The sequence below is a fragment of the Sceloporus undulatus genome, chromosome 5 (genome assembly GCF_019175285.1).
Source record: "Sceloporus undulatus isolate JIND9_A2432 ecotype Alabama chromosome 5, SceUnd_v1.1, whole genome shotgun sequence".
NCBI classification, from domain to species: Eukaryota; Metazoa; Chordata; class Lepidosauria; order Squamata; family Phrynosomatidae; genus Sceloporus; species Sceloporus undulatus.
In genome coordinates, this window is record NC_056526.1 from 82,824,851 (window position 1) to 82,838,008 (window position 13,158).

The following is a 13,158-nucleotide window of genomic DNA, read 5'->3' on the forward strand; positions in this document are numbered from 1 at the left end:
TGCTCAGGGCTTGCTGCCACCAATTCCCATCCCTGGCTAATGGAAATGAATCCCAGAAAAGGGTTAGCAGGGGAGGAAGAAGTGCCAAGTTCCTGGTGCCTGCCACCATTGTTCCCCCCTCCCTTGGCTGAAGTCAATCCTAGGATGATGCTGGCCTTCACCTCTTTCAGTGTACTGTATTTTCTGTGCCAAAGGTTAAAAAAAACAACCCATCCAAAACTGCCCTGCTTGCAACAGACTGAAGCTTCAGGAGGGTTTGAGGCAACAATGGCATGCCTTAAGCACCAGACAACTGCCACTTCTGCTTCCCCGGTTAACGCCTTCCTAAGATTGATTTTCATTAGCCAGGGGTGGGAGGTGGTGGCAGCAAGCCCTGAGCACCAGGTATACATTTTTCCTGCTGGGACCACACCAACTGCTGCTTCCACTTTTGGAAGAAAAGAGCAGAACTGCAGCAGCCAAAGTAGCAAGAATGTGTATCGCGATGCCTAAGCCTTGCTACCGCAGCTTCCACTACTGCCCTGAGACTGCTTCTTGGCCTGCCTGCAACTGATCGCAGGTAATTTTAAATTTTCAACACTGACTTCAGCACATGCATTGTTGGTATCCATGGGGGCTCCTGGAATCAAACTAAATTCCCACAAATACCAAACGCTCACTGTATATGCAGGAAAGTCAATTTTACATGTGAGGATACAAGGCTTAAATTCAGCATTAGTCCTGTAGAACAGTGTTAGTCGAAACTGACGGAAGTATTGACTTACCAAGTTCCCTTCATTCAATGTATCCACTTTGTTGGGTTTAAAAATTGAATATATGCCCATAAGTGTTGTTCTTCATTTTTTAACATTAGCCCATCTTTTCTTCCGGGAATTGAAGTGGATGGAAACTTATCTGCATTCATTGCATTACCAACCCATGTTCCTAATCTACCACTTGGAATCTACATATTCATCCCCTTTGTAATCAATATTCCCAGGCACTACATTTAATTAATTTTCTCTGCTGGTTCTCATATACACAAATAAGTGTCTAATTCGCCCCCCTGTGACTGCTCTGAAGACTGGATTTCTGTATTTCCAACCTTCCTTCACCATCTTCCAAATGCCAATGTTACTAAAAAAACCTTCCACCTAAACAAAAGACAAGGAGGAAAACTGGAGTCTAGGCAGGCTTTAAAAGGGCCATCTTTGACAGAGACTTTGTTAAGTGAAGCATGTCTGTACCAGCAGGCTTAGGCAAGTAAAAATCAGGAAGACTAAAGAAAGACCAATGTTTTTAATATTATTTATTGCAATAGGTTATTAATCTCTTACAATAGTCCAGTAACAGTTGCTATTATACATATAATTTAAAATATTTCAAGTTATTATATTTAGGTCATTTTATAATTATTATTGTTATTTAATAAGCTTAGTAAGAATGTTAGTATCATTAAGTTCAGGTTATTATAGGAATTTATATAGGACTATATATTAGTTAATAATATTGTGATGATTATTACTTAATAGGTAGGCATTTTACTTGAGATTTGTATGAATATACTGATTATTAATTAAAAAAAGACTGTCTTTTTCAAAGACAACTGGTACCTGGCAAGCCTCCCTGGGGTGTGCATTCCATAACAGTGCCATGGCTGACAAGGCCACCCTTTTTCTGATCATCAACTACCTATCTTCTGAAATTGTGAAAATTTGGAAAGATTGACAGGAATGGAACACATTATCAAAAAGACACATAACCAAAACACACACACACACTCCCTATGCATTCAGGAGTCAGGTTCCTGTCGTAGGTGTAATTTACAAGAACTGTAGCCCACCTTCCCCAACCGCAGGCATGCCATCTGTGGATTTAAGTATCCACATATGGCAAGCCCCATCGCCCCTGACGGCTGTGCATGCAGGCAGCCATGGCAGAGAATGCATGCACCGCCATTGAAAACTGCAGGACTTAAGGTCCCATGGTTTTTTTCATCCGCAGGAGGGTCCCGAATTGAACTCTCGCAGACAGTAAGGACCGACTGTACATTGATTAGTACAAAGCAGGTCTACATTTCAAGAACAAATGGAAATAAAATCTTGGAAGCTAGTGAAGATGGAAATAAATGGCCTTTTAGGTCACGGCAAAGGTAATGTTATTCATTTTGTAAATCATCTTCTTGGTAGAGAGAAAAAATAATTTCAGTGCCCAATAAATAATGCATTAGATCACTTACATAATCAGAAGATTCATTAGACAACAAATGTGTTTAAAGTGATCAAGACAATAAGAATGTCATCATTTATACATTCAATACAGATGAAGAAGAAAAAAAAGTTTTTCATAATGTGCCATGCTGGTGATTTTAATGCTTTCCTCCTCTGAGAATCTAAATGCAGAATATCTTTCTCTAATTTTCCATGTAAGTGTTCTACACTAATTTCTGTCGCTTGATTTTGTTTTGATAAAGCTGATATTTAAACATACATCAGCCTGGACAAAGATGGAGCTGGTGCAGCAACTAGACACTCCATCAGATATGAAACACCTTGCAAAGACAATACTTTGAAACGCTTCTGATCAAGCATATCATACATTTAATATGTGAGGATACACAAACTGATTGGGTTAACAACAAGGGTCCCACAGGTATATAGACTCCATGCACTACCATGCCGCCACCTTCTAAAGATGCCAACCACAGTTGCAGGGGAAACATCAGGAACAAATTCTTCCAGAACACGGCCACATAGCCCAAAAAATCCACAGAAAACTACAGATGCCAGCTGTGAAAACCTTCGACTTCACACTGATTGGTTCAACACTGGCGTTAAGGAGTACAAAGCCAGAATGAAATATTGATTTCAAACTTGAATATCTAGTGTACATAATGTACAATAACCAGTTCTTAGAGACTTATTAACAACCTGGAGGCAATGGATTTCAGTGTTTACAGTTCATCTATCACCAGTTATAGCAATTTTGTACCATGACTATTTTTATTTGGGAGATAAAATGAAGCAATTCGAAGACTACAGAGAAACTAGTAAACCGTACATAAAATAAAGGACTTATTTGTAATGCATAAGCCTATCTCTGCTGACCAATTAAAGGAAAAGCTATATAATATCAAATGTACCTGACTACAAGAAATGACAATACTTGCTTTTGCTCAATAGTTTACATAGAACAGAAAAACCTATTAGGGAGCTAACTCTCTCTTAAGAGTGACTTTGTACTATGGACATAAATAATACAAACAGCCAACTTACAAAATTATACAAAGGAATGGGTAGTGCATGGACTGCATGGGAGGGATATCTATGTATAACCATAGCTGAGAAAGACTGGAATAAAGCATGATTTCCCCCCTTTCCCCCGTACAAATCTGTACCTATGCAGCAACAGGAAATAGTATTAAAACCAATAAAAATATGACATTGGGACCCTGTAAAGCTTAATCAGATGGGCATGAATATCTCCCCAATGTACTGGAGAAAGTGCAGGAAGAGAGGGTCAATATTGCACATGTGACTGTACAGTATTGCCCTATGGTGGCTCAGGTCTAGAATTGAGTTATAATGTTAATGCAATAAATTGACACCTCTGAAATACAGAGGGAAACATATGTGAAAAGAAAGTTTTCTGTTTCTACATGTGAGAGGGCTGGAGAAAGAAGGAAACATTATTTCAAACACAATTCCACATACTTTATAGGGTTCAACTCTGGAGGCCCCTAAACCTGAGTATGCTTTTCTAGGAAGAACAGAGGAATGCCCCATTGCATAAATAAAGTAGCCACTCACAAATGAAGCAGCCAGTCCAGATGCTGCTGTAAAATAAGAACTGATGAGTATGATAGACAGTAATTACAAAAGACTGGATAAGCAAGTATAATTTCATACAAGAGTATAAAGAGTTTTGTGGCATTTATATGGAGGCTAACTATTTGAACTAAGTTGAGAATAAATGCACATATACCATGCATACAAGAGTTCATATAATAACATGGCTACTAGTATTTCAATATTGGTTAGAATAAACAGTGTGCTGAATATTGCAGAAGCATATTTACAAATTTTAATACTGATGGATAAAATAGTGACTATATTCATCAAGTTAGAAATGCTGGTTTCCATTTCATGTTTGTTTTGCTTTCAAGGCTTTTCCTCAAAATTAGCAATCACCTTGGTTAATTAGGTTTGTAATTTTCTGTTAGAAAAAAAAATAAAAAGGAAGAGAAAGAGAAATCTTGTACAGTACAGCCTTCTGCTGTACAAGATTTCACTTCTGATAATTAATTTTAGAGATACAAAGCATTTCATCCTTCCTCCCTAGCTCAAAATATGAGACAGGTTACAATAAAGCACCTGTGAGTTTCAGCTTTCACTACTGAACCAAATTTTGACAGGTGAACTTGCAAATTGGCTTTCACAATTGCTCTCTTGACAAAAAGCACATAAACAATTTATCAAACCCAAGTTGATACACTTGCAATTTATCTGAACTGCATCAACATCAGCTAGTAAGAATTTTATCAGGGTAATGCAATAAAAACAGTAAGTATTTCACTGGTATCTTTAGAATTTTACATGTTGACTCTAGAATATACTTCTAACACCAAGTTATCTTATTAAATGAACTTCACTCTTTCACCCACTAACTAGGCATGACAACTGGTGCTCATTTGGGCCATCATCTTACCTGGATTTAAAAGTTGTTGATTTTTAAAAAGCAAGTTTCTAGCTCTCATATGAATGGTGTTATGCAGCAAAATATACAGTAATTATTCTGCCCAGTGTTTTGCGAGAAACACGCCTTTTCCTGCCCTTTGGTGTGTTTAGCTATCCTGAAATACCTTCCACTGAACTGTATTGAATAAAGTTATAAAAATAACTTATCAAAGAAATGGAGACATAGAAAATTTTACACAATTAGAAACACCATATCCCCTTTCCCTCCCAAGCACCAGAGAGCTAGACTGATACTTTACTTTGAGGAAAAGAAATTCCAGAAAAGCTGATCTCAGACCTTCCTCCTCTACATATTCAAACAACTGCTGGATTTGTCTGAATTTTAAAAATGATTTAATTGGCAACAATATTAATTTATTCTTAACTCCTTCTTCCCGATTTTAACACAGACCTATATATACATATATGTATTCAGATGCACATGCATCTGTGCAACAGTGTCTGCAGAACAAACTCAGACTGGTAGTCTCTCATACTCGTCAAACTGAATAACACTAGAGAAATGTGCGTCTTTTAGTGCTAATTGCGGTCAAGTCTGCTTCCACTTCTGGTGATCCCATGAAAGAGAGGCCTCTAAGGCATCCTGTCATTAATAGCCCTTTTAAGATCTTGCAGACTCAGGACTGTGGCTTCCTTGATCAAGCCTAACCACCTGTTATTCTGTCTTCCTTTTTTCCTATAGCCCCCCCACTATACCAAACATTGGGCCTGAACACACAGGCCGAAATAAAGCTGCTTCAGGCCACTTTGGAGGTATGCTGTTTAAATGAGACTCGCATCTTATGAGGCCAGAGTCTGTCCCAAAGCTGTGTTCCAGTCCATAGGACTGGAGTGTGGCTTTTGCATTGCTTTCAGACTCTTAGGACGCATGCATAATTTAAACAGCGTACCTCCAAAGTGACCCGAAGTAGCTTTATTTTGGCCTGTCTGTTTGGGCCCATTATTATCTTTGCTTGTAGATCATGTGTCCCTTGATACGTCCAAAGTGTGATAGTCTCAATTTAGTCATTCTGGCTTCTAGGGAGAATTCAGGCCTGATCGGCACTAGGGTTCATTTATTTGTCTTTTTGGCAGAAAATGGTTCTGCAGAATTCTCTCCTCCAGCATCAGATTTCAAGTGAATTGATATTCCTCCTGTCACCCTGCTTCACTGTCCAGTTTTCACAAATGTACATAAAAACTGGAAATTCTGTAGCATCCCTCACTACTGCTCTTGTCTAGTAGCCTTCTGGCATTTTTAGCTAGGTTCCTCTGCAAAACCATGTCTGATGCAGGAGACTCTACCAGCAGCATAGCCACAAAAGACTATGCAGTGATACCACCAGAGAAAGGCAATGCCATGGTGGGACTCTATACCCTATTAAATTCAAATTGGCACACACCATTTATTGAATTCTGATAGCAATTTTGGTCTTCATTTCTTTTCTGGAAATGATATCTTTCAAAGAACAAGAGAATCAATACTTTTAAAACCCACAGACAATAATTCCAAGCAGCAGTGGATGATTCTGGTGGTGCAGTGGTTAAATGCCTGTACTGCAGCCATTTACTCGAAACCACAAGGTTGCGAGTTCAAGATCAGCAAAGGGCCCAAGCTCGACTCAGGCTTGCATCCTTCCAAGGTCGCTAAAATGAGTACCCAGATTGTTGGGGGCAAATTAGCTTACTTGCTAATTAGCTTACTTGCTGTTCACCGCTATGATCTTTGGAATAGCGGTATATAAATAAAACAAATTATTATTATTATTATTCTCAGAAAAAAATATTGCCTTAAATTTGGATGGGGGAACCTGAAACAAAATGTTGCCATCAAATGCTGAATAGAAAACACTCCTGTTCAGGGCTCCAGTTGACCAGACAAAGAATTTGTAATGTTGTTTGGGGTTGGGAAAGAGCAGAAGGACAAAAGGACTTTTCTTTTCCCCTGTCCCACTACTCTGTTAATAAAAGACTAATAAAAAGGGATCAGATTTTGAGCTGACTTCTACCTTGTCCCAAACCTGGGAGACCAGCGTTTGAGTGCCTGCTTGGCATAGGAAGCCCACTGGGTAGCCTTTGGCAAATCACACTTTCTCAGCCTTAGAGGAAGATATACTCACTCTGAACAAATTTCGCCAAAAAACCCTGTAATAGTTTCACTTTAAGATTGCCATAAAATGGAAACAATGTGAAGGCAAAACAAAAAAATATGTGATGAAAAGATAGATTTTAGACTAGTTTTCTTTTTACCCTCCTGAAGAGTGGAGCAGGTAACATCATAATGCATGTCTATCCACACCTAACGCCCACCTTCCATGGGCTTCAATCAAACTAGTGCAAGTAAACTACTTCCCCTCTTCCTCCATTTCTTTTCTTCTTCCTTTTCACATGTGAAAGACTTGAATCAGCTGTGAAAAAATCCTGACTTTCACAGATATGGTCCAAGAGGCAATGATGCAAAATCACTCCCATACCAAGCAACTCCCCCCCCACTAACCCTTTTTAAATTCCCCCAAATTCAGAAACCCTTTTGGGGGCTGGGGCTGGCAAGTGCACCACTAAAAAAAGGAAGCCTTTTGAGTGAGAGGGGGATTGTTTTGTGTGGAACTGTGTCATTACAGCTGCTGTGGCCAATTATGGCTATACTGAAGGAAAAAACTGTTAATCGTCACAGCATGTTGGCTGGAATATCTGCTCAATAATTAACAGCCAACATTATTGTCAGCAGGTTCTTCTACAATTAACCTCTGTGTATTTAATTGGAAGCTCTGCCAAGAAAAAGTGAATCCTTAAACATGTATCTAACACAGATAAACCCACACAGCTAAAAAATATCAGAAATATACCATCCATTTCAGCAATAAATATAGAATTCTGGAAAACAGAGCCACATAAAAAGCAGGTTTTTAATGTTCTTCATAGGTTTTTGTGCAATGATCCCAACCACTCTGATTTGGGGAGATGTATTGCTTTTTTTTACTTCTACATGCATGATTTTAAAACATAGCTGTGACCATTCTTATCAGGAAATCTAATCTCTCAACATTAGTTTTGTCCTGTTCAAATGTCATCTTCTCTTCAGACTGTCCAAGAAATTGACTTACTGGATAAAAGAAAAATGCTTTTGTACACTGGAGACTCTTTGGAAAAGATTTGTTTTGAGGCAATGTCATGACACTGACTTTTAATAAGCATTTTTTTTAAAAAACTGCTGATGTTATTTTAATGTAATTTAATGTTGCTACTTGCTGCTTTATTGCTGTAAAGGTTCATATGATTGATTGACTGATTTGTTTATATCCTGCTTTTCTCCCAAAACAGGACTTAAAGGAGCAATTTAATGAGGCCCCCTTTAATAGAATCCCATTATATTGCTGCTTTACATACTGGTTTATTGTCTTAATTTGGAAAGAGGAGCATCCTAAAAGGGAAGCGAAAAATATGATAAAGTAAATAAATAGAAGTTCTGTCACATGTGAATTGATTACAGGGAGCTCTGGAACTTTGCTCTTGGACTTGAAGCACGATTCTTTGGTATTTTCCCTGCAGATTATTATAATATAAAAAATGTAAATGCTTTTGCTTTCAGCATGTATTTAGGGATAAGATAATAATTAATGCAAGTATTAAAATTCTAGTCTTGTTTCTTGGTGAGCCTTCACAATGGACTCTGATATTTGGGAAGATGCTATAACATTCAGATTGAGAAGTTTTTGGATTTTCACAATTCGACCACTATTCAACTAGTAGCAGAAAATAATTTTATTTCTGCTATGTCTAACACTCTAGAGCACCGTTCTTCAACCAGGGTTCCCTAGAAACCCCATGTTCCAAAAGAGATCATTGACTGGGGGGAAAACAGCATTTGTTTGAGCTGCAGGTATAATAATTTTTATACCAAGGTTCTCAAAGTCTTGAAAATTATTGCAAGAATTCCTCCAGCATAAAAATGATGAGAAAGACTGCTCTACAGAAAAGATTCTTACAAATGTTTGAGAGAGTGCACACATCTGTATGAAATGAGGTGCACACTAACACAAAACAACTGTCCATGTGTAGTTTCATGACAGCCACTTAAAATTACTTAATGCCTGACATCTATCCTCTCTACCTAGAAAATTCCCAAGGTTTTATCACAGCACCACTATTTCATTTTTTTTCCTGTGGGGAGAAAAAGGCAGAGCTAAAGAGAAATCAATTCTAAAATAGGTAATATTAGCATTCTTAAATAAAGCAGAAACAAATTGGAAATGTTTCAATAGCAGGGAAAACAAAATATGCAAATATAGAACACTGACCTGATGCTCTTCTAGTGAACCGGTTTATCACTGGAGCTAAGAAAAGAGAGAGAGAGAGATTTTATTAAATTCTCATAAAATTAAAGAAAAGAAAATCTAAAACATCTTTAAATGCATAATCAATATTTTTAAAATATTAATTAGCTTTTTTTTTTAAACAAAGGCCCTGCTAATATCATGCTGGTGTGGATGGACACTTTCATGAATGCCAATGTTTTTCACAACATCACTTCATAATGAAGTTCAAAGACACTAGAGACTTGTAGCCAAAGTTTCTGGGGTTTTGCTCAGTTTAGCATTCCTCCTACAGACCTACACAGCCACTCCGACCTCACATTTCCTTTGTCTGCCTAGTTCACAGTCTTCCAGCCTCCAAAGCTCCCTTCTGTGGTTACTATCTATATAAAGATTGCATGAAGTATGTGTTTCTCATACTTTGTACAGCCATGCCTTTTCATAGGAGCTTAATCAGCCATTTGCCTGCTAACAGAGGCTGAATACTACAGACCACAACCTCAGCCTGGGAAGAATCACCCACTGTAACAACTATGTTACATCCTTTGAATGGTAGGCAAGGAAATAGAGAAGTGAAAGAGCACTGCAATAGGTATTCTATCCATCCAAGGAGAAATGCATTTTCCATGGCTAGAAAAAAAGACTGAAAACAGCCACGGAGAGCAAAATGTTTTGCAAAAATTCACCTGCAAGCCCACCACTATTTCTTAATTTGAAGTATCATAACATGCAGCTAGCTCACAATTAAATATATATTCTTGTTGAAAGGAAGTACTGTAAATCCTATTTACACATCACTCACAAGTGATGCTAAGTATAGGACACTAGCCAGAAAAAAACAAACAAACAAAAAAACCCACCCATCTGAAAATATGAACAGAGGTTTTAAAGGAAGGCTAGAAAGAGAAACATCTGAATTGAATTATATTCACTATTCCAGTGCACAAGCATACGTATGAACAAATACAATGGCTTTGTGGCTAACTATATCTATTAATATAAGGTAATATATATTTTGCACATATAACAAAAGAAAGAGAGAGAAGCAAAACTGACTTCTGTGAAGCAGATTTATTACTTTCACACATCAGTGCTAACTGACCACTGTAAATTTATGGAAGACTTCTATCATTTCACCCAGCCCTTTGAAAATTTAGGGCAAGGAGCATATTTTGCATCTTTCTGGATCGATTGCATTCTATTCTACTCCCACAACTGTATAAACATGCCATATACCTGAGCCTTTAATACCACATGGTAATGCATCTGAAGAAGTGAGTTTATATCCATGAAAGCTCATCCTAAAATAAAAACCAGTTAGTCTTAAAGGTGCCCCCATGTTTCTTCTCTCCCTTTTTTTATACTGCCATATATAACATACCTACTTTTTTGATCAAAGGGGTATAACATCAAAAACCTAAACTAACATTCCTTACACTTAAGGAAGAAAACATCTCATATGCATTCAGAATTTTAAAATGCTTGGTGCTCGAAAGACCTAGTCTTGGAGTAACAACTTAGATAATAAACTACCCTAGTGTTCGTATTAGCCCCATTCTCCATGTAACCAATTAAAAATCACTGGCCTACATCCAGTTGTTACTTCCAAACAGAGTTGGCCCACTGAATCAATTGAACTTACATTTTGATTTATTAAATTCCAATTGAATCTGGTTGGGATTAACAACAGGATTTAGGCCACATGACTCCCAATGAATTATTAAATGTTTAGTTTTAAGTACATAAATATGCACTACAGTTGAATACTTCCAAGAATAAATACTAACACAAAATATTGTATTTTGCGAAAATAATATTTTTCCATGTACTCTCTACCACAACATCTACAATTGCATTGTATTGCGAGTGCCATGAAGTTATCTTTGATTTATGGAGAATATATGAACGAGAGACTTCCAGAATAACGGTTAACAGAGTACAGCTGTTAACTGTTAACCAGTTAACAGATCTATTCAGGGCTTGCAAAACTCAGGGCTATGGCTTGCTTTATTGAGTCACTTCATCTGTAATATAGCCTTCCTCTTTTCCTACTGCTGTCAATTTTTCCCAGCAATATTGTCATTATTCCAAGAATTATCCACAATATTATCTGTATTGCTGTCTGTTTATTAGTACTCTCCTGCCTTCCTCTCTTGAAGGAAATTTACCTACAGAATATTCGCCACAGCCCATCACCTCCTTGAATAGAATTTATTTTGTTAACAACCCATCCTTCTAAGTTTTATATATTTATTTTTAAATTTATGTTTCCTTGCCACGTGGCAAAAGAGTGCCTCACAGTGGCTAAGAATTAGCATATAAAAAACCCATGGAACATACCTGAATAAATTTCAGCCACACATCAAAGTTTTACAACAACATAACAAAGAAGCAAACAATGTTAATTAAAATATTGGTCCACCAACCACTAAAAAAAGTCTTGGTAGATTAAGGGCCAAAACAAACAGCCTGTATAGCCCTGCTTAGGGCTGTGGAGAGGAAATTCCACTTCTGAGAATGCCTTGTTCTGTCAATCTGATTTCATCAAACAAAAGGAGTCAGAGTCTGTCTAGTGATACATAATGAGAATATTCTCATGAGTATTCTCAGAATGGTTTCAGAAAGATTATTCTCTTCACATTTTTTAGTTTTCTATTTTTTTTAATTATCTCTCTAACTACTGCATTCAACTCCACTTAAAAGTCACATTTAACTTTAAATTAGGTTTTGAACATTCCAGTCGGCATGAAAACTTTAAAGAACATTCCAGAATGCTATCAAACTTCTCCTGCCTCTGTAAAACACCCCCTTCTTCTGCATCACCCCCACCATCCATCCTCCGTCCTCCTGCAGTTGCTCTCCTCCATCTTCCTCCCTAATGTCTATGCCCTGCTCCATCCCACTCCTCATTTCTGCCACACTCACCATCTGCTCGATCCCTACCCTGCTGTTGCTACTTCTTCTATTTCTCCCCATCTCTCTCCTTCCTGCCCTCTTGGAAGAGGAAAGAAAGGAGAATTAAAAAAAAATTGTTGCCAGATGGTCACCCTAACTCCAGCAAGAACAGCTTGAAAAATCACCTGTCCTGTCCTGTCCATATATAAACACACACACACGTGTGTGTGTGTCATGGATGCAAAAGTACACAAACTCATAAATACTATTGCTAAAGGAATAACAATTCCCCAAAAAATTTTTTTGCAAAATTCATGAACCTTTCAGTAATTTTGAAAGGCTACTTTCTGATAGTTCGTGTGCCATACATGAAGTGCACAATGTGATGAAGTTATGCAAAAGAGAAAGATATGGCTCATTTTCTTGTTAGTAACTGGAAACATTCATGATTTTAAAGTAATACTGAAGAAACACATTAATAAATAGTAAAAAATTAAATAAAATACATACAGGCCAAAATAAAGCTGCTTCGGGTCTCTTTGGAGGTATGTTGTTTAAATAATGTGTGTGTCCTAAGAGTCCAGAAGCCGCAGTCCTAAGGGCTGGAGCGTGGCTTTGGTGCGCTTCTGGACTCTTAAGACGCATGCATCATTTAAACAACATACCTCCAAAGAGACCCGAAGCAGCTTTATTTTGGCTTGTCTGTACAGAGCCTAAAATACATTTAACAAGTGTCAAAGAGAAAATTCTCAAAACCAACCTTGCCGGAGAATATTGTCAAGAATATTCCCCAACAGTTTATTCTTCAGAATTTCATAACAGTAAACAAGTCCTTCTCTCATATCTTAATATATGGAGTTGAGCTTAGGGCCAAATACATTTCGGTCTTTAAAAGTTAAGCATCACTTGCAAAATAAAGACAATAGCACCAACAATCACTGCAGTGTTGTTGTAAAACAATGTCTTATTCCACTCCCCAACCAGCGCCATTGCTGTACAGTGGCCCCTTGTTACACACTGGAGTTTGGTGCCAAGATACCCCGTGGATAACAAAATCTGTGGATGCTCAAGTCCCATTAAATATGACATAGCAAAATGGTGTCCCTTATTTTAAAAAATGGAAAATCAAGATTTGGTATTTGAAATTTATACTTTTTTTGAACATTTTCAAACCATGGATGCTTGAATCCATGTATAAAAAATCAGTGTATAAGAAGGGCTGACTGTAGCTGTTG

The 13,158-nt window shown here is 37.5% G+C and overlaps 1 protein-coding gene across 1 annotated transcript in view; it reads right to left on the reverse strand.

Moving 5' to 3' along the window:
• Positions 1-13,158, reverse strand: part of PRKAR2B (protein kinase cAMP-dependent type II regulatory subunit beta) — a 61,111-nt gene that overhangs the window by 31,288 nt on the left and 16,665 nt on the right. Inside the window, 1 exon segment of the mRNA XM_042469347.1 lies at positions 9,014-9,049. Within this exon segment, the coding sequence (XP_042325281.1) occupies positions 9,014-9,049 (36 nt within the window).